General features: G+C 41.2%; 2 protein-coding genes across 5 annotated transcripts; both read left to right on the top strand.

The window, feature by feature from the left end:
- The first annotated feature begins 1,995 nt into the window (after positions 1-1,995).
- LOC4340527 (type I inositol polyphosphate 5-phosphatase 10) lies at positions 1,996-5,789 on the top strand. 2 transcript variants are annotated; one of them, XM_015787215.3, is made up of 9 exons: positions 1,996-2,244; positions 2,356-2,410; positions 2,504-2,542; positions 2,665-2,761; positions 2,876-2,980; positions 3,569-4,399; positions 4,912-5,020; positions 5,126-5,274; positions 5,385-5,789. In XM_015787215.3, the coding sequence occupies exons 2-9, from the start codon at positions 2,368-2,370 to the stop codon at positions 5,611-5,613; spliced, it is 1,602 nt and encodes a 533-aa protein (XP_015642701.1). In that variant the 5' UTR covers positions 1,996-2,244; positions 2,356-2,367; the 3' UTR covers positions 5,614-5,789. The 2 variants fall into 2 exon arrangements, with proteins under 2 accessions (XP_015642701.1, XP_025881940.1); XM_026026155.2 differs by having other exon boundaries at positions 2,039-2,244; positions 5,380-5,789.
- A 1,601-nt stretch (positions 5,790-7,390) lies between these two features.
- On the top strand, positions 7,391-10,879 carry LOC4340526 (uncharacterized). Of its 3 annotated transcripts, none has more exons than XR_003242733.2 (6): positions 7,391-7,759; positions 8,303-8,856; positions 9,183-9,266; positions 9,484-9,760; positions 9,883-10,397; positions 10,508-10,879. XR_003242733.2 is itself a non-coding variant. In XM_026025960.2 (4 exons), exons 1-4 carry the CDS (start codon positions 7,427-7,429, stop codon positions 9,731-9,733), a joined length of 1,221 nt encoding a protein of 406 aa, XP_025881745.1. In that variant the 5' UTR covers positions 7,391-7,426; the 3' UTR covers positions 9,734-9,763. The 3 variants fall into 3 exon arrangements, 1 of the variants encoding a protein (XP_025881745.1); XR_003242732.2 differs by having other exon boundaries at positions 10,503-10,879; XM_026025960.2 differs by lacking the exons at positions 9,883-10,397; positions 10,508-10,879 and having other exon boundaries at positions 9,484-9,763.
- The last annotated feature ends 10,640 nt before the right edge of the window (positions 10,880-21,519 follow it).

Raw genomic sequence — 21,519 nt, 5'->3', positions numbered from 1 at the left:
GAACTCGATCGGAATCGGTTTCGGCCATGGCCGCCGGCGCCGGATCGGAATCGAGGAGACGAGTGCTTGGAATCGCATTCGGACTCGCGGCATTAGAAACCAATCGGTGCTAGGCTCTTGCCGTTTTGCCTGAGATCGCGGCTGCTAGCTAGCTGCTGCTCGCCGCGCCTCACGTACGCCGCCGCTGATCGCCGCAGCCTCGCGAGCTGGCCGTCGCCTCCTGCGGTTGTGAGAGGTAAACTCGAGAGTGTTATTATTTGGATTGTTCAAGGGAGAGGCATTGTTCTGGTTTTGGTATGCAACTGTTGCATACTATACTTTGAATATTAAAAAAATCTACCTTTTGTACTCGTATGAAATCAAATTGCAAATTTACTTTTCATATTAATCTTTTTTTTCAAGTTATTGTTGAGAGCAATTTTATTGTCCTTAAGAAAATAACTTAAGTACCTAAATTTACACTATTTTTTTTTACCTCGACGTACTTAGTACATGGTGGTACTAAATTTTATATTAAAAAAGTATGGTACCTTTTGGTATTTTCTTAAGATGTTCTTAAGATGGTAAAATTTGAATTGTACTATGTAATGTCTTTAGCTTGTATTACTACAATTTTATCCAATTTTTTGTTAGTTGTATTTTGGTTTGTACCTTTTCTTTTTTTAGAACTTTGTAATTTGTGCCCAAAGTAATCGGAAACTATTCACCTGAAATTTATTTTTTTCCTCCCAAAGAAAATAGAGTTTAGATTTGAAATTTAGTGGTAATGTATTTCATACCTAAACCTATATCTAGCAATTTTTCATGAATTTAGAGCACTTTCTGATCTGTTTTTCATGGTTTTTCACATATGTGATAGTTTTCACCGGATATTCCCCTTTCTAAAGGACCGTTTTGGTTTGATGTTGTAACGAAATTTGATAGTGTTAAAAGATTTAAGTTTAGTTTGATGTCAAAATCATGTGAAAGTAAAATACATAAACAAACATTAGCAAAATTTTGTTATTATAGAAAATTTGGTTTGTTAGCTTACTAGAATTTTGTCATTACCAAATTTTGGGATAGCTAACAATTCCAAACTAGCCCCCAAAACCTTTTCCTTTAAATGTTTTTTCATAGGGCATTGTTGGGTATCTTGTTAACTAGAATAATTTGGTTGTTGGTTGTTAGAACAGCACATATCCACCTTAATGATGAGAATGACACATTTAGATGGAACCTTCATCAAAAATGGTGCATTGTCCATTCTATCAATGTACTTGGCGTAAATTTTTAAAGGGCATGTGAAAAGGCATAAAGTGTCGTGGAAATTAAAAAAGTACTTTTTATGTGGTATTTGCTTAAAAGGGGTAGTATTGGCCAAAGATAATTTAGCAATAAGGAATTGAAATCATAGTACAAAGTGTCATTTTTGTTTGCATGAAGAGGTTGTCCAACATCTATTCTGTGTCGCTAAATTTGTTTGAAGAACCAACTTTGTTTCATGTGGGTCGAAAACACCACATAGTTTTCTCAGGTGTTTGGGAATTGGTTGGTGAAGATGAACTCAAAAACCAAAAAAATATATTTTGATTGGAGCGTCTATTTAATATTGGGCCCTATAACTTAGTAGGAATGATATGGTATTTGACAAGACTCCAATTAAATTTTATATGCGGGTATTATTCATAGCAACGTACTGCAGATTCAGTTCTGGGGCCAACTTCAAAGTAGTGAATAGGACACGGAGGTCATATGCTCCGCATGCTAAAATATAGAGTCAATCATTATGTAATTTTTTATCATCTCTGGATGAATATTTAGCAATATATTTGAATTTTGAATAAGTTGCTTATTTTCTTTGGTTGGTGTCTTTGTGTCGTCTTTTCATCTACCTTTGTTTTATTCTGTCGTACTTGGGCTTGGAGGTAAAAACTTTATTATAAGTGAGCTTTAGTGGAAGCAATGGCCAGGTTTAACATCCATTATCGAAATAAAAAAAAGCCCAAAAACCATTTGCAGTTAGCTTTGCCCTCACAAATCACAACTCCCTCCCTACCACCCACTCCCTCTCCCACATTTTCATGTCCTTCTGCATGCATCCTCCACATCAGGCTAACCACCCTCGACGTTTCTCTCCCTCGATTCACGGCAACCTCTCGGAGCGTGGTCGCAGCAACGGCCGCGGCGTTGGTGGCAATGGAACGCCCAATCTCCATGCTTCTTCTTGCTGTCGAACACCAGATCGCAGGAGACAAGAATCAGGTGAAATCTTGCTGCAAACCATTGGCTTTTTGTGTGTCGATTAGATTGCAGAAATGTGCACGCTGATCATCTGAATTTTTCTTGGCGTTTTTTTTTGTCATCCTGATCCAGTGAGCATGCATCATGTCGTCCAACATGTTCGGCAAGAAAGGGTGGGACTCGAATGGTGAGGGATAGCTCATCACTTGTGATTATTCTTATTGTTTTCAAAGAGAATTTGTTATTGAGTTCTAATTTGGATTTGCATTATTTGCGATAGGGATGGATACATCTGGTTCTGTCTGCAGAAGTTCTTCAGGTAATTTGATACGACACTATGAACCGAGAATATGATCATCTTTGAGATCACAACCATGAGAAAATGAAGACCGATTTGAGCAGTTTGTTCTTTTCTTTTGACTAACCCATCTGGATTTTCAGATATCAATTACATTAATCAACGGGCAAGATTGAAGAGTGCGAGCCTAAACTGTGTGGGTTCGCCGCCAAGGAAGAACAACAATGCTACACAGTACCGGTAATGTGAAAATGCTTTCTCATTTTGTTCTGATCTGAATCTTGATGTTTGCTTAATAATCCTCATTGCAAAAGGTAACATGGTGATCGATGACTGAATTGGAAATTCTTGCAGGATGTTTGTTGCCACATGGAATGTGGGAGGAAGAACTCCTAATAAACGACTTAACCTTCAAGACTTTCTGCAGGTTGAAGAATCTCCTGACATCTACGTCTTAGGGTACGGAAAAACTTGTCCTTTTTCTAAAATTTTCTCGTTGATATTTGTCACTTTCATATCATAAATCTTTCCTTGGCAGCATATTACTTCGGTAAATTTCTAATAAAAAAAAAGAAAATTGTTTTAATCTCTCAAACGGACGTCCCCTCGCTTATTCAAATACTATATATTCAAATAGTTATAGAAAATCTTAGAAAAAATTACCAACATTTATACAACATACATATACTCACTTAGAAAATCTTAAGTCTAAATTTAACTCAGCCATCGAGAAATTTTAAAAAAAGAGAGACAAATCTAGCGTATGAACAGTACCTACTACCTAGATTATCTTTTTTTTTTCTCAACTTGCAGATGAATTTGAACTTGATTTTAGTGTAGTCGTAGATATTGCTATACTTTTCATTATCGTTTTTTAGTAACTTTTTATGACCATTTGCATTAAATTCGATTGAAGATGTTATATGAGGGACAATCCAATCCACTCGAGGAATTAGAATCCATTCGAAAAATTGATTTTGATTGTCAACATCTTTAGGCATGTGAGGTGTGCCAAATTCTGAATTTCTGACGATACATGAGTACTAGGTTTCAGGAGATTGTCCCCCTGACCGCCGGCAATGTGCTCGTCCTCGAAGACAACGAGCCGGCGGCGAGGTGGCTGGCGCTGATCCACCAGGCGCTGAACATGCCCCAAGAACCGGCCGACGGCGACGAGCCATCGCCTTTGACGCCGCCGCCGTCGTCGTCGACGACGACGTCGGAGTCGTCGAACGGCGCCCGGACCCGGCGGCGCGACGCCGTGTCGAGGTCAGCCAGCGGCAACCTCTTCTTCCACACGCCGTCGCTCAAGATGCTCAGCAACAGCTACCGCGTCGACAGCGCGCTAGTCAAGACGTGCAACTGCTCGCCGGAGCACTCCTCCGTGCGCCGCCGTGCCGCGGAGGTGCGCGAGTCCGTGTACCTCGCCGACGCACCCGCGCCAGCCGGCGAGACGGCGGCGCCAGCTGCCGACGAAGACGACGCGCCGACGACGGAGGCGCAGTGCGAGGCAGGATGCGGCGGCGGCGGCGGCATGAGCTACTGCCTGATCGCGAGCAAGCAGATGGTGGGGCTCTTCCTGTCGGTGTGGGTGAGGAAGGAGCTCGTCGAGCACGTCGGCCATCTCCGGGTGGACTGCGTCGGGCGCGGCATCATGGGGTGGCTCGGCAACAAGGGCTGCATCGCCATCAGCATGACGCTGCACCACACCAGCCTCTGCTTCGTCTGCAGCCACCTCGCCTCCGGCGAGAAGGAAGGCGACGAGCTGCGGCGCAACGCCGACGTCGCCGAGATCCTCAAGAGCGCGCACTTCCCGCGCGCCTGCCGCCCGGCGCCCGCCGCCGCCCGCCGCGTCCCCGAGAGGATTCTTGACCACGAGTAAGCAAAGCTAACTAAACTTCACCTCCACAATCTTACACTGACAGAGTGACAAATATACCCTCCCTTCAGTTCATAGGACGTTTTTTTTTTACTTTGGTCTAAATCAAACTGACAAAGTTTATAAAAAATATAGTAACATTTTTAATCAAGATAAATTTATTATAAAAATATATTTAATTATAGATTTGATAAAACTAATTTAGTAATATTCCTCCGTTTCACAATATAAGACTTTCTAGCATTGTTCGTATATATTTAGATGTTAATGAATCTAGATATATGTATGTGTTTGGATTTATTAACATCTATATGTATGTGGGTAATGTTAGAAAGTCTTATATTGTTAAACGAAGAGAGTACAAATATTACTATATTTGTCTATAAATTTAGTCAGATTTAAAACCGATTAACTTTGACTAAAGTCAAAACGTCTTATAATCTGAAATGGAGGGACGGATGGAGTACTAAAAAATCTTGGATTAATTGCTTCCATTTGCAATCTCAACCAGCCGAATGATCTGGCTCGGCGATCTGAACTACCGCATGTCGTTAAGCTACGACGAGACAAGAACACTACTGGAGGACAACGACTGGGACGCTCTACTGGAGAAAGATCAGGTATTCACGTGACTAAAAAATCTTCAATCTTCCATTTTCAGAATCTGAACTGCTGAATTTCTTCAGACAAAATCGCTCAAACTCTGATCAATTGATTGCGTGCAGCTGTTGATCGAGAGAGAAGCGGGGAGAGTGTTCAGAGGCTGGAACGAAGGAAAGATCTGCTTCGCGCCGACGTACAAGTACACGCACAACTCCGACGCGTACGCCGGCGAGACGGCCAAGTCCAAGAAGAAGCGGAGGACGCCCGCATGGTACGCCGGTCGCCGGCCGGCGGCGGCCACCGCCGGCCGTTGGTACGATACAGCCATGGATTCCGGCCGTCGAGCATTTTTTTTCCTGACCACTTCCCATGGCAGTGTAGGTGCGACCGGATACTGTGGCAGGGAGACGGCATCGAGCAGCTTCAGTACCTGCGCGGAGAGTCGAGGTTCTCCGACCACCGGCCGGTCTGCGGCGTGTTCGCCGTCGAGGTGGACGGCGGCGATGGCGACGGCGGCGGCGCCGCCGGCAAGATCATGAAGGGTTACTACTCCCTCAACGCCCGGATCGGCGGTGACAGATCGCAGTGTCACCAGGGTGACGTGTCGTGAACTGATTATATATTTCATCCCCTTTTGCAAGTTTGCAATGATAGGGTCTTGTGTATAAGAAGGTTTATTACCAAGAACAGAGGATATTGTAGATACTAGTATCTGACAAGAATCCCATGACTGAAATTAGTACGAGTACTGACTAATTAAGAATACAGTAATTTTCGTAATTTGTAGAACCTGTCTAGCTGTATGGTTATTTTTGTCCACTTATATGAACCCCTTGGGCAGAGAAAGTTGTCTCGTATATATGTATAGACAAATTATGTACTCGTTATATTGTTATATTTTTTTCACTACTCCTTAATATTTATATCAATAACGGTTGCACAGAAATATCAATGATGCCATATGTCAGATATAACTACTGCACTGCACAACAATAATCGTAGAGAATCATATTCCCATCAACGATAATTACTTGTTTAAAAAGAATATATGATCCTAAATATGACCTATAGGATAAAATCGATTTTATATTATAATAACTTTATAAAAATCTAATAAGTTATGATGTTACGAACTTACGATTGAACTTTTCAGGGCATATTTGCGTATATCAGTTTCTTGTTTTTTAAAACTGAGTGTTTGAAAGGTATCGACGCCAAAATTTAATCAATTATTGTCGTAAATGCTAAGTTTATAATTGAATGGAGTGAATATTGTGTCTTTCGTTAAAAAAAAAGAATGGAGTGAATATGAGTTTGGTTAAGAGTAAATTTCATAAAACTACAATACTTTAAAAAAATTATCGTAAAACTACAAATTTAAACCACTTTATCACAAATCTACATATTTAGTAACAAAATTATAAAAAAAACTAAAGGTTTAGAAGTTTAGCACCAATTTAGTCACAAAACTACAACATTTTACAACTTGAAGATAACATTAGTACTAAAGATTTAAACTCTAAAATTTGTAGTTTTTTATGATTATATTAAAATTAAATCTTTAGTTTTATGATAGTTGATAGTAAATTTATAACTTTGTGATAAATTTGATGCTAAATCAGTTTTGCGATGTAACGTCTTAAATATATAGTTTTACAATAGTTTGATCACAGATATATAGTTTTGTGAAAAAAATGTTTTTTTATGTTATGGTATTCACACTATTTCAAACACCTGATAATAATTTATAAGAGCACTGCTACACGTACTAATTTTTTTTTTACAAAACTCTTACAAACAATGATCTCAACCATTTGATTTAATTAGATGGAAGTTATAGAAAATCTAGATGTACTCACAGCGTGACACGTAGTGTTAGTAAGAATTTAGTAAGATAAAATTTAGTATGTATAGACTTTTCCTATTTATAACTACAACTTAGTAACCCAAAATAGAGTACTTAATGTGTTTGTCAAAATGACTCACCGCAGTGCGTATACAGATATGGTGTACGTGTGTGCATTCACATGGGTGAGTGTGCAAGTGTGATGGGAGCCAACGTATGTAGTTGTATTAAAAAAAAACTCACCGCGAGCAAATAACCAGGCAGAAAAGCCACTCAAAATAATAATAATAATATTGTCCGTCCCAAAATATAAACATCATAGTTTCAAGTCAATCATTTTTTAACTTTGACTATTAATAGTAAAAAAATAAAAAAAAGAACAATCAAGTAAAACTAATGTTACCAGATTTATCATTAATTAAACTATCATAATATACAACTTTTTATATTTAAAATATTTTATTTTATAGATATTATTTATTAAAATAGTATCTCGAATACTGTTTCGAAGTTTAAAATTTTATTTTGAGAAGGAGGGAGTAGTAAACAGGCAAAGCAAGTTAACAACCGCCCGTCAATGGCCGGCGGCGACCAAGCAGCGGCCAAACCCCCAACAACCTTGACCTCCGCCCCACTGCCGCCGTTCGCCGCGGCTCGGTGCTCGCCGGCGGTGATGGCGGCTTGGCCCAGCCCGTGGCTGCCTCTCCTCCTCGTCGGCGCCCTGCTCGCCTTCGAGGACTGGCTCGCCACGCCCACCTGCTCCGGCGGCTCGACCGCCCCCGCCCCCGCCCCCGCCCCCGCCCCCGGCGACCTGAGGGTCATGATGGTTTCCGACCTGATGCTGCTCGGGTCGGACGCCACCTACGCCGACCGCTTCTTCCGGAACCACGTCATGTCCAAGCTCTTCGCCGTAAGTGATCAGATTCAGATTCGTGCGCTCCCCAAGTTTGTATGAACTTTTGTGCGTCGGGGACTCTAGCTAGTGAAGTTAGATGAAAGATCGTTGTCTGTCCTTCGGTGGATGGCATTGTTACTTTGTTAGATAGATGATGGGGCTAGCTTGGGAAAAAATGGGTAATTTCATTTTTCAGGTGCATTCGACTTCTATTGCTGAATGGAAAATGTAGATATTACCAATGTTGAGGTTAATTATGCTCTGTTTACCTGTTTGTTTCACTGGTTTATGCTTAATTGCTGCATTGAAGCGTGCAATGTTCGAAAATTTGGTGCCTTTAGGTACCTATCAAGATTCAAGACATCGGAGTAATTCCACCAAAAGCTACTTTTGAGTTTTGACTATACCAATATTTGAGATGGAAAGTATATTGTCGATAAGTGTCAAGCTAAGTTATGTTGCAATTGCACGCTATAGGATTATTTACTTGCATAGCTGCATGTCTTGTTAATCCAGCTGTGTATAAAAGGTTTATGTGCTATGTTATTTTTTCCCCAGAAATCTATTGAAACACTTAGGCCAGATATGATTGTAGTCCTTGGGGACATCTCGGCAATGGGTTTTCAGCTGAAGGAAAGCAAATGGATAGACGTTATTGACCAATTCAAAGGGATATTGGGGCAATACTCTGACCTTCCTCTTCATATTGCCTTAGGCGATAAAGATGTAGGAGGATGTGCCAACTTGGATGACAGTTTTGTCCACCATATGGCTAAGCATTTACCAGGATTGGATTCAAGTGGTTGCGGTACTTTTGAAATTGGTAATGTCAGTTTTGTGTCACTTAATTCAGTTGCGCTGCTCTGTGGAAACAATCCCCTGCGGATCAGCGTTGAGAAGGTTATAGAGAAGGAAAACAACCATTTTCAACAGAAAATGGTGAATGAAGCAGGACATTTTTCTTTGGGGAGTATAGAAAGAGAGGGTTTTAATTGGAGGCAAAACAGCATGGAATCAGGGTCAGGCCCTGTAGTTTTGCTCCACTTTCCACTATATAAGTTTTCAGAGGGAACTATTTCAGAACCTCCGGTCTCCTCAAGTTTGAAAGAAAGGTATGTTTTGTGGTTTACAAGTAGAGACTTATATCCTTTCTGCCTTTTTAATACCAATGGTTTTATATCTCACTTGTTTCTTTCAGTTGACAAAATCCAAAGAGAATTTGGTATATTCTGACAGATACTTTTGGGCTTTACCTATCCAGTCTTTAATTATTTTTTTTTTGATTTTCCTGACTTTGAAACTGTAATGTCATGAAATACCCAATGTAGTGTAAATCTGTGATTGTCGTCTACCTGCACCTTCTAAATGTTGTAATTATTAATATACTTTTTTTTCAATAAGTAAATTATTATTATACTAACATACACTACTTCTACAGAGGAGCTGATGGCAGGAGGTCTGATCAACTACATGCCCTCCCTGCAAATTCAACTCAATATGTTCTTCAAGCGCTTAAACCAAGGTTAGTCCCTATAGAATTCGGTGTGTACTAAACCAGAAAAAATTATTCAACTAAGCTATCTGTACCTGTGTAACGGTTGGCTTTATTTTCAATCATCTGATGTTCCCGTTTATCAAAATTCTTAGTGAGTTGTTTTCGAGAAAAAATTCTTAATGAGTTGCTTCCTTCAGAAATACACCTGTAGTTCTAAATCCAGATCACATCTCTGTCTCCACAGGATTGTATTTAGTGCCCATGATTGCAGTTTCTCAGATTATACTCACTATGATGGGACACGGGAGGTAGCAGTGCCAGCTATGACATGGAAAACCACAGGAGTGCCTGGCTTTGTCATTTCTACATTTGGAAGGAAAGGAATCATGACTGTGAGGTATTGTTTGATAGTTCCAGAATGGTATGTGATGGCAGGATATTCAGTATTCTTGTTCCTAACAGCTCTGTCTGTAAGATTGTCACATTGGATGTGAAATGAAATATCAAATCTTATTTTCAAGGTATGGTTAGTTCTTATGTCACTTTAATATGGGTGTTATGCAAGTCCATTACTCCATTTCCTTGATAATGTTTTTCCAAGTCCAGTGACAGATTCTCATTCGCTCCAAAATGGTTTTTTTAGGCCACTCCAAGTTCACCGTTAAAAAACTGAGAAGATAAAGTTTATCTCAAGCTCTTTTCTGACAATGAACTGAGATCCTTGATCTGTGTCATGCTAGTGACTGCTTTACACAAGTCGAGGACAGGAACTTCAGAATCTTGCCAGGGCTAGTTGTGCTATAAGATCTTGATTTCAAGCTCCCAGCTCAATCTGGGAGACCAGCCATAGGTGACTACCATCAGCTATCCAGCTGTGGAAAGTACTGCTTGCTGGCCCAGAGAAACCCCTACACTAAAGGAGGTCACAACACTGTTGGTACGGGTACTAAGAAGACAGCCTTCTTGCTCTTGCTGCATATGAACTCTGGAACTGTGAGATGCTTGGGTTGACTCTGCCCTGCTGCTTTCCTGGGCAGCAAGGCAGCCTCTCCACCTATTCTGCTTCTGATAAACTTTAGTTCCTTTGACACATTTGCATGAACATACGATGCCATTTGGATGCCCATCTCCAATGTAGGTCTGATGCGTTGTCAACAAGTAAGTGCCATCTAAATCTTGAGCTGTTAGCTGGATTATTACATCTAAACATTGTGTGCATTGAGTATTTGGGCCCAACAGCTAACAATCATTTTTAACGTGCAGCTCAGGCATTGCATTGAGTTACAGGTGAACATAGCCCAGCCCATATGGTGTGTTTGGTAACTTTGGAATATATGCACCAAGTGAATTAGAAACATGGGAATATTTCAATCATACATCGCAGATCAAAACAAGGAGAAAACTTGAGGTCTTACCTCAGGTTGGTTTTATCTCTAAAATTGCCTAGATGTAGAATTTGTGAGGGCTAGATGTTTTTTTCTCTATAATCAGTTGAAGGTTTTGGAGGTTTGCTTCATGTCCTTTCTTTTGTTTTTTATGCATTATGTGCGTGTTGCATTTGTCATGTGCATCCTTGATACAGACACCTTCCATTATCTAACAAGCAACAGGCCTTAGATGACAGGCTCTATGTGGAAAGCTTTTTTCTGCTGTGTGTAAAGTGAACTGATTTTCTCAAAATTTTGCTAAGTTTTTTTTTTTTACTTCAAAACAGGCCTAATGGCCAGGCACACAAACTTAGAAAAGATCATTGTTCCCAGCAAAAACTGGTATTCCAATATTTGTTGAATTCAGTTTTCCAAGAGTACATCCCCCTCAAACTCCATGTCATATAAAACTAATTGGCGTATGTATAACATTGCTGTGCACATTATTAAAATCTAGTCAAATAACTCTATGAGCAGTGCTCTTTAAGATATTAAGGTTGCTAATGACATGGTGAGTATATGATTGCAGTGACCTAGATTTGAGAACGAACGAAAGGTACTTCCAAGTGCTGCTCCAGATTCTCCCTAGAGATCCATTCCAAAATCGATGAATATGTGTGCAAAAAAAACAACTCAGTAGTGTAGAGGTGAAAATATTCAGCAAAAACAAGGGAGATAATCCAAATATCCTTACAACTCAGTAGTGTTTTTATTTTCACCTCTACAACTCAATCATACACAAACTCCCTTGCAAGTCAATTTATCGTCTAACTTCCCCCCAGTATCCCCTTTTCATCTACTTTACCTAGTCAGTTCAATTGGTAGTGACCCATGGGCCTCCTGCGCTCGAGAGGCTGGTATCGTAGAAACTATAGCTGGCGCACAACTTAGCAAGTTGAGCCATCGTGTTTTGCGATCATTACCTTGCTCGTGCGGGACTTGGGAAAGGCGGAAACTCGAAGCGAGAAAGGAGGTTTTCAAAGCCCCGCCACGTTAAAGGCATATGGGGTATGGGATATTGAAATAAGAAACTTAAACAATGAGGAGAAATTGATGGAAACAAAATAGGGGGAGTTAGAAAAGAAATTGACTTGCGTGGGGTTTTATGTACGAAATTGTGTAGACCTTGACATGAGCTTGTGTTTGCGCGCAACTTGACAAATGATCCAAGTGTTTTAAGAATTTTTTTTTTCAAAACAGCATATTTCACATTACACCAGGTAAATTATTCTAATTGTGCAAGACCGTGACACAAAATAATTGAAATCTGACCTTGACACGGACCTCGTGTCGCACATGGACATGATATTGAATAATTCATATATATAGAAAAAGTTACAACCTTAATGTGCAAGTCTCGACATTCGCACCTGTGTGAGATTGTTGAATATGCACCAACGTTGAAAACATGAATTCAAAATTTTAAGAATCATAAACCAAATGTATATATATAAAAAAAGAACGGAAACTGATCAATGGGGGATGAGAGCATAAGTTACCCCCTACATTTTTTTACACATGCATTAACTAAACTTAGAAAATAAATAAAACAATAAGTTTTTTCTAGAGATTACAGAGAATCATCAATAATAAAGGGAAAATGTACACAACATGGTGCGGGGGGCATTTCGTAAAATATATCGTGGGGATAGCTGGGCTGGCAAGGCTTCATCCAGGCTGCATATTTTGGATCCAATGGCCCACGATCGAGTTTGCAAGTTTTCATGTAGGATGTAGTTTCCACTACATATTTTCCCCACTAACCAAACACCACCCAAAAGTTTTAACTCTTTCACAACATTGAATTACAAATATTTATTCCACCAGAATTCTAGCTTACATAAAGTAAATTTTTTATTCCACCGCAATTGTAATTTACATAGTCATAAATACAAATACCGATCCTAAATATAAACTGTAGATACATGAGTACCATCACAACCATCACAATATCACAGTAATACTCTACACATCGGGCATCACGGATCAATTCGGACCGCTTTATTGATGCAATGTGGGTGAAAGAGATGTAAAATTACTCGGTGATGCAGATGGTGCAGGAGTGCACATCATCCATAATTGTCACCCCCTCTTGTAGGTACAAGGTATGTGACAACCAGTAGATGCAAAAGGCGTATAAGGATGTACCGTCACAGTCTTCGCACAAGGAAGATGGCTACGACTATTCCGATAGCACCAACTATGACTCCAATGATGCAAAGAAATACAATCCATGCAGTACCTTGAAAAGCGAACCTACTAAAGTGTCCAGCCATCCTGTAATAATAGTACAATGTATGTTAACTTTAAATTTTGTAGTAGATCTAATTTCGCAAAACTACAGCTACTTTATCTATATTATCGTGAAAAAAATATAGAATTGGGATTTTGGATCAAAGCAATATATATTTTACACTACAGTATAAAAAAACCATACTTTTTAGCCTTCACCCTTACACGACACTGGTAACTAACACTACTATTAATTATCTGACAAGTAGTTCTAGCACATAAAACTACAGTTTTTGCGAGACTATAGGTAGGAACCACTTGTCAGTTAATGGTGTTGGTAACGATAACTTGAGCGCAAAATCTATAGTTCTCCGATACATGCTCTTAAATATGTTGTTTTATTTAATATTTAGACAAATTATCTGAAGTTTTGTTAAATTCACTCAAATTTCTAAGAGATTCATGCAGAAAGGGAATAAAAGAACATATGATAACAATTAAGAAAATAGCATAAATAACTTTTCTGCCCTTCATTTATACTACATTGCATAGACAAAGCATTACTTTGTGAGATGGATATCGTTTATTTGCCGAGAACATGCTAGAAAAAGACTAAAAGTAGCGTTTACAAGTTCTAAAATGATATATAGATTTTAAAAAAGAAACAGGAAATTGAATGGTATCAAAAGATTAACTTGATGTTGGAGTTATTAGAGATACAATTTATACCAAATAATCAAATTGTAAAGTCGATTTTTGGTCCCTAAAGTATTATATATCCGTCAAGCATATCGGCAAAAATATTCAATTGATCACGAGACAACAAAAACTTACCTGTAAAGCCGTCGCCTGCCTCACGGCTTCTTGGTGCCAGGCCGCCGGGGCTCTGTGTCGCTGACGACGTAGATGGCCGCTAAGAAGAAGACGAATAAGACGACGAAGACGAAGACGATATGGCCAAAATGCCCGATATTTGGACTCGTTGATCTGATCATCTTAGTTTTCCAAACGGAGCGTGAGATGTGCTCTTTGTTGGCTAGACAAAGACAAATAATTAGATGCCGCCGTGCCGTAATTACTTGTGTTTAGTCCTCGTTAGCATACAGTGGCGAAGCCAGGATTTGAGGTTAAGAGTTAGGAGGGTCTGGGGATAAGGATAAGCCATAAGACCGGATAACCAATATCGATAGTAAAGGAGGCCAAATAGTCACCATAAATAACAATCAATGCATAAATTAATCCTTAAAAAAACTTGAATTTCAGCTCTTTCATAATATTGTTGAAAGTTTGGAACTATTCTTTATTACTAAATCCTTTCAATGTGAACTACTTAATAATCTCACAAATAAGTATCTTATATTTTACTTTGGAAAAAGATGAGAAACTACAAACTAATTTTCTAGGGGGGGCGGGGGGGTTGGCCCCCTCCGGCACCCCCGACAGCTGCACCCCTAGCATATAAGCAACAAATGCTCTATTTGCTGTGGAACATCGTTGTTGCTGCATCACTCTATTTTATCTCCCCAAGCCCAATAAGCCGTTTTCCTTCTCATTTCCTTTCAGAATAAGTTCACTTTGACTCCCTTAATTAGTGACCTCTGATCCGTATCCCTGAACCACAATATCAGATATCTCGACCCCCTCCCCTAACTATTTGAATCGGTGCAATTTGACTCACTCGGTAGTTTTGGAGGGTGATTTCGCTGACGTAGCGCCTACGTGGTAGTATTGACTTGGTCTAGGTTACACGTGGCGTTGACGTGCATTAGAATTAAAAAATATGTGTGGGACCCACTGACATGTGGGGCCCACCTAAATCATGCTCTCTCCTTTTCCTTCTTCCTCCTTCCTTCTCTCTCTCTCTTCCCTTTGGCAAACCGCAAGCGTGGGACGGGGGCCAGCGAGAGCGGGATCCCCTTTGCGAGCTCGCGACTTCGAGACAGCAGCGAGCAGCAGAGACGAGGGCATGGAACAGCGGCGGAGATGCGGGAGTGGCAACGGCCCGATTCCCCAGCTGCCGCCGCTCCCGCCCAGATGAGCTCGACGTGCGGCGCCCACGGCGGCCGGGCCAAATGGATGGATGGATGGATGGGGTCATGGTGGTAGCCGGCGACGGGTGGCACAGCTCCTTAACGCCGCCTCCCAACCTCCTGTTGCCGCCGACTTCTGCTCCTTACCACCGCCTTCCGTTCCCTCCCCGCCTCTGATGGCCTCGCCGCCCTGACCACAGGAGAGAGGGGGGAGGCCGCTCCTCGCCGCTGCCTTCCGAAGAGGATGGAATGCGGCGGCCCGAGCGGTGACGGCCAACGCGGTGCTCGGCAGTGGCGAGGGAACGACACCACTGTGGTTGGCCCTATGCCGGTAAGCAAAATGGGATCGATTCTAGAGCTTGGCTCTAGGGTTTAGGGTCTCCCTAGCATCGACGTCACTGCTGCCAGTGCTTCCTGCTTCCTTCTTCCTTCCAATACCAGGGGCGGTGGCACAATCGGATCAGAAGGAGAGGGTGGATAGATGGTGAGGCGCCGTGGAGCCAAATGGGGACAACGAAAGGAAGGGGGAGAGCGGCGAGGAGCCATGACGGTGAAGGGGGCGTACCATGGATGGCGACACGAATGCCGCGGGGGCCATGGGCGTAGAGGTAAAGCCGTTCACCATGGAAGGAGGTGGGAGGCGTAAACCAGGGGCTGAGGCAGATGCGGACGCCAAAGCTCATACCATTGGCACAGCCGCCGCGTCGTCATCGCCCACGGTGTCTCCACGGTGGAGAGGGATCATGTGGTGACGCAAGAGGGATCAACGGCAACCTTAGAGCATCACTAAGAGTTTTTTAATATCATTCCCAATCTTGAAATTTGAGGATTTTCGGTCAAAAGCATATTCCAACAGAGTCCCTACCCGCACTCTCGATCGATCTAACTCCCAAATCCGGGTTATTCGTTCTCCACGTCTAGGGAAGAGGTTTTGCTCCCAACCCATCACAGGCCGCTTTTTGGCGTGCGCTTGGAGAATACTAGCAATAACTGCGCGCTACGCAGCGCGTGTGCTTAAGATGATGAATAAAAGGAAGTTGTCAGCTGGTAATTTGTAATCATACATGAGATAAGAACTATATGTAAGCTAGCATTTTGTTGTGCACACATAATTTAGCACAAAGGCGGACCAAATTATAAGTATAAATTAGCTAGTATGGCTGTATGATTTTCTAGCTAAATGATCAACTCAATGTTCTGAGCCTTGCAATATAATTATTGCACATGTAATGAACAAACATTCATCTGGTGAACATACACATCTCTAGATTCCTGTCAAATAAAAAAAACATATCTCCAAACTCCACATATATAGCATGTGCATTTTTTGAAATCCCATATGTCATCAGCTCCAATTGTTTTTGTTATTTAGTTACCTACAAACAAAGTACTTCCAGAAAAGATAAACCGTTAATAATATTGATTGATACCATCTGAGAACAAAAAGAGACCATAAATAAGGCTGATAGCATCAAGAACACATAATAACCCATAAGGTACATATTGAACTTGATGATTTCTCAAGCAGCACTGCTCGTGATAACAATTGAGAAGAGTACGCATCTAGTATAGACATCGCACCTCTTGATCTATCTCTACTCTCTAGTGTACCTATTACACATATATAGCATTCTAAAAAAGTAAATATTATCTAAATGCCCAAAATGTAGATAAAAAAGAAAATATGGACTATTCATATCAACAATTTTAGCCATTTACATCTGGTATTGATACTACCGTTTATATTCAGGGCATGTCTCAACATATTGCCATTTAGCTTGTTATACACAAAGCCTGAACTGACCTAATGAAGACATTGTAAAGATGTGTATTTGTGGTCTAGTAAAGTTCTAGCCAATATCAAAATCTTCAACTGAAGTATAGAATTTCTTGTTGCTAGATATGCAACATTCCTTGTGATTGTCAGTAAGTTCCATAGCCATTGAGTGACATGGTAGTATTGGTTATTGTGCAAGAAAGATCAGGTAAAGATGTAGCCTTTTACCATAAAGAAATAACTACCAGATAACAACAAATTAACAAATAAAATATTATCTGATGAAAAGGGAGGGAAGTTGAGGAGACTCAAGAGATGTAGCATCTGCCCGTAGCATACTATCGTGGACATGTGGTGAGCATTCAGAAGACCAAGATTATTACCTCTTCAAGAAAACAACAAAGAACTTCCATACGATCCAAATAGAAGCACAACAATTGGCAAGTGGCTGTTGAAAGAAGATATATCATTGATATGGAACTTACAATAAGTAGGAAACCAAGAACAGATAAGAGATATCATGGGCTTCATATATATCAGCTGCATATACATGTAATATGTGAAACATCTTATCGGAACTCAGAGGGAGGATCGACGGTTTAAGTAGTGATGCATATCAAACGGTGTTAGCTGACTGATTCGCAGGAGGGGCAAGATAGTGGATGTGTAGGAAATGGCAACAACAGGCCAGATTGATTAGAGCCAGCATGAAAGAATGAACACAACAAATAATTAGGACTGGGCAAGGGGGAAGATATGGCTGTTGAAATGAACTCTCTGAGTTTGGAACACAGGTAGCTGAGAAAAAAAATAACTTCACATAGTCAAGCTTTTTTCATTCTACCCTGGCACTTTATAGTAAAAATCTGGAGACATCTGTGTAGACACTTAAGCCTCCTTTAATTTGCATTCAGCGAAACATTATCAATGGATCGTAGTTCCTACACTAAAAACTACCTCATTCGATATTATCCTATTATCCCCAACTGGCTGTCAATAACTGAAAGCCTACTTGGCTGTTGTAATAAAATATATGAGTTTTGGAACACAGTAGTTGCTCCAATGGTACATTGGCTTCAATTTGAATTATCACATTTTAGTTATATGACTATGTATGTAGCATGTTAAGCATATTTTTGTTATCAATAACTATTTCAATTGTAGAAAAAAACTATAACAGAAGTATATGGTTTTTAGTGCCTGAATTCGCACACCTAAGGAGAGATACCCTACTTCCCCAAAATGCATTAGTGCTCCTAAAGAGAGAACCTAGCTATAGTGCCTCTAGCTAAGAGGACAAACCAAATTAAGGGACAAAAATAGCATGCCAAAGGTCCAATGGCCACAGCATAGGTCAATGGTAGCTAAAATTTCAGTTCTAAATAGTTTAGGATGACTTCATGTGATGTTTTAAGAAAAGTAACTGATTCGTATGGAAGAAAAACAGAACTTACAAAGATATGTTCCACTTCTGCACAAGAAGACAAAAGAAAAAGAAAAGGAGGAATGAGATGTCTTACCGCTATATGTTTCCATTGCAGATTAGTTTTATTCACACTTTCAAGTGAACAAAGTCCACTAAAAGCTACCATCAGTATGTATAAAGACCATGGGTGAGGTTGAGAGGCAATATATTCAGGATTTGACTTTTCTTTTCGGCAGATGAGCTTAGTAGCAGGACATGTTTGCACAGAAATCATATTGTATTGCATAATTGTTTAACCTTTTGAAAGAGGAACAAATCAATATATTCAGATAATGAAATAATATATCTGCAAGAGTTCTTAGTGCAAATTGCTAACCTGAGATATAGTTATCTCATCCAATGATAGAAATATACAACCTGCCTAAGTCGACGAATTGAAGAAAGCGAGGTCCCTGTGAGAAATATCAAAACTTAAGCCTAATAAGATCATTTAGATGGTACTAAAAATAGCTAGAAACCATGAAACAAAATAAAAAAAATTCCTTTTTAATAGTCAGTGTGTGTAGGGAACTTAATGTGCACCCATCTGAAGACCTGCATCAGCATGGCACACACCATGTCCTCATATCTTGTTTGTGCCTTAGAAGCATTAAAAGACTTGTTTTGTGTGGTCAATTAATCTTGCAACAACTAATCTGTTACCTATCAACAAAAGTAACAGCCAAAGATCAAGCTAATACTCAAAATTGTTTGTCAATGGAATATAAATGAAACTATATTGTTGATAAGGCATGATAGAGAGATATGATGAACAGTCTTTCAGAGTACATATAAAGCAAATATTTGCATGTGTTGTCTCAGAGTACATATAAAGCAAATATTTGCATGTGTTGTCTTAAAGAAGGAATAAATCAAGGATAAAATGATCAAGGTGTCTTAAAGAATGAATAAATCAAGTATAAAATGATCAAGGTATGATGACCTTGAGCAGTTTCTGCAAGGCATGAAGCCATCAAATCAAGCCTTTTTTTTTACCAGAACGCAAACAGATTGAGCTTATCACTGGACATTGCAGAACTGTCACTCTTCTAAAACAAATAACATCAAGGAAAAACAAATGGCCCAGAAACATCAGATTTCATCATCAAACATACACCACGGCAAAGCTAACAGTAGCATATCACTGCAAAAAAACACCAAGAATCAGCAGCAATCGTTAAGTACGACAACTGAGAAGACCATACATACATGACCCCAACAGGCTTGTGCATGGATTTCTTACCATACTGCACCATAGCGAATGCAATTAAAATCAAAGGAAATAATTGGATTTCAGTTTATCTCATCATTGGTGGCAAATTTAGCAAGAATATTACCATTTGAATATTGCAGAGCTGCAGCCATCCTTAACAGTGAGGACATTAACTGAATCTTGCAGCCTTGCAAGCAGCCATAACAGCGAGGATAAAACTTAATGGATGGCTTAGCCTGACAGCGGATGCAAACTGCAGCAATGGAAGACAATCCTCTGCCTAATCTGCTATACATCCTAACCCATGAGTAACTCAATGGGACCAAGGCAAGATGGTGGATCCCATAAAACCTCAAGTGAATGCATGGGAAATAATCAATGATGAGGTAGAACAGACTTACATTGCAGCCTCTGTGCTAATGGTCGGCTGGTCGGTGCAAGGACATGAATTAGAACAGGAGGGAGGGGAGCGGCACCTTGACTGATGGCGTCGACCTTTCACAGCTGCAGCAGATCGATGATGCAAAACCAACATGTCAAACGCCAGCGGACAGAGAATACGCGAGTGGCGGCGCCGCGGATTTGGTGGACCTGACCTCTAGACCTCATTGGGAGGGAGAGGCAGCGGTGGGTCGGCGACGATGGCTGGAGGAGGGCGAGACTGCGATGACGACGACGTGCGCGAGTGGAGGAAGATGGCGAGTCTGCGATGGAAACGATGCCGTGCGAGTGGAGGAGGACGGCGAGGAGAGGCGAGGCAACGCGCATGAGGGCAGGAGAACGGCGAGGCGGCGGCGGCTACGGCGCATGCGAGGGGAGGAGCCGAGGAGGAGAGCGTGGCGGCGCGCAGAGGGAGGAGGGCGAGTGCGCGTGCGAGGGTGGGGGGCGACGGGGCTAGGGTTTGGTGCAAGCCGGCCAAATCCACACCGTCCGTTCCGGATCCAACGATTTCACGGGTGCGGAAGGGCCGGCACAGTTGGACACGTGTACGGCCAGATCTACCCTATATCGAGATCCGACGGTTTACGGTGGAATATCAGCAGGGACCAATGCATAATTAACAGAACTGCGGGGGCTTTTTTGCAAAAGTGACATCTGCCGTGGCACCCCTAACTTTCCAGCATTCCCACGGCGTTTAAGTAAATCAATATTCCTGTGTGGCTCCTCTTCGCAACCTCGTTTGCCGCCGCTGTCCTCTTCCCTGCAGCTGACTGGAATGCAGCCGTCGCTCCACATGTTTTCCCGACCCATCTTTTGTAGGTGTCGTTGCTGAAGCTGATGGTGTACAAGCAGCTTATCACGGTGATGAGGTCCAAGGGCATGAGCCCCAAGAACATCACTGCCCTGCTGACACAATACGACATGTGTCACCTCTAGATTGAGTCGGCAGTTCAATTACATTGACGGCAGCCACCACGACACATGGGGAGTCGTGCTCTTGGACATGGAGCAGAGGGTCCTCAAGGAGGAGATTGTCACGTTGCTCCCTATTGAGAGGGGCATCGCCATGATGAGGTTTGTGCTCGGACTTCTCTGCACCGACATGATCCTGCATGCTGGCATGTACCGAGACACGCTGGAGAAGGAGGCAACGCATGAGGACCTTCTGATCCCCAACACCGGCAACTTTGTGGAAACGCCCTACGACGTGGACTGCATGGAACGGATGCCCACGAACACGTCAGTGCTCGCCACCTCGCCGAAGATATAGGACGAAGCCTATGTGGTCGATGCATCCTCTGGCATGGTCATGCCAATCAGAATAGTGGCTAAGAACTACCTTTACCTCGCAGAGAAAAAAACAATATTTAGAGGGAGAGACGCCCCTCCAAATAATTTTTAAGAAGAAATTGTGAGCGTGTTAAGGATTAAACACGGGACCTCGGGGTTGAAAACCACACACCCCTTAAAACTGCACTATTCGGTGCATCTCACTACCTTGCAGAGGTCACAACCAACACCATCAGTGATGAATCCATGATGTAAATTGAGGGGGTGCTAGTGTAAAAATACAATATGATTAAAACAAATAAAGATATATCAACTAAAGTATTTTCCAATGAAAACCAAATGTGCATATGATCAAAAGAACTTTCTCTATTTTGATTTGTGGCTATAATACTAATATATGTGAAT

The sequence above is a fragment of the Oryza sativa genome, chromosome 6, assembly GCF_034140825.1.
Source record: "Oryza sativa Japonica Group chromosome 6, ASM3414082v1".
NCBI classification, from domain to species: domain Eukaryota; kingdom Viridiplantae; phylum Streptophyta; class Magnoliopsida; order Poales; family Poaceae; genus Oryza; species Oryza sativa.
The sequence above is the reverse complement of the archived record's forward strand: the minus strand, read 5'-3'. Positions and strand labels throughout refer to the sequence as shown.

Coding starts and splice junctions, on each gene's coding strand:
- LOC4340527 (XM_015787215.3), top strand. CDS start 2,368: ATGTCGTCCAACATGTTCGGCAAGAAAGGGTGGGACTCGAATG. Junction 2,411..2,503: donor GAAAGGGTGGGACTCGAATG/GTGAGGGATAGC, acceptor TATTTGCGATAG/GGATGGATACATCTGGTTCT. Junction 2,981..3,568: donor CCTGACATCTACGTCTTAGG/GTACGGAAAAAC, acceptor CATGAGTACTAG/GTTTCAGGAGATTGTCCCCC.
- LOC4340526 (XM_026025960.2), top strand. CDS start 7,427: ATGGCCGGCGGCGACCAAGCAGCGGCCAAACCCCCAACAACCTTGACC. Junction 8,857..9,182: donor TCCTCAAGTTTGAAAGAAAG/GTATGTTTTGTG, acceptor CTACTTCTACAG/AGGAGCTGATGGCAGGAGGT. Junction 9,267..9,483: donor CTTCAAGCGCTTAAACCAAG/GTTAGTCCCTAT, acceptor CTGTCTCCACAG/GATTGTATTTAGTGCCCATG.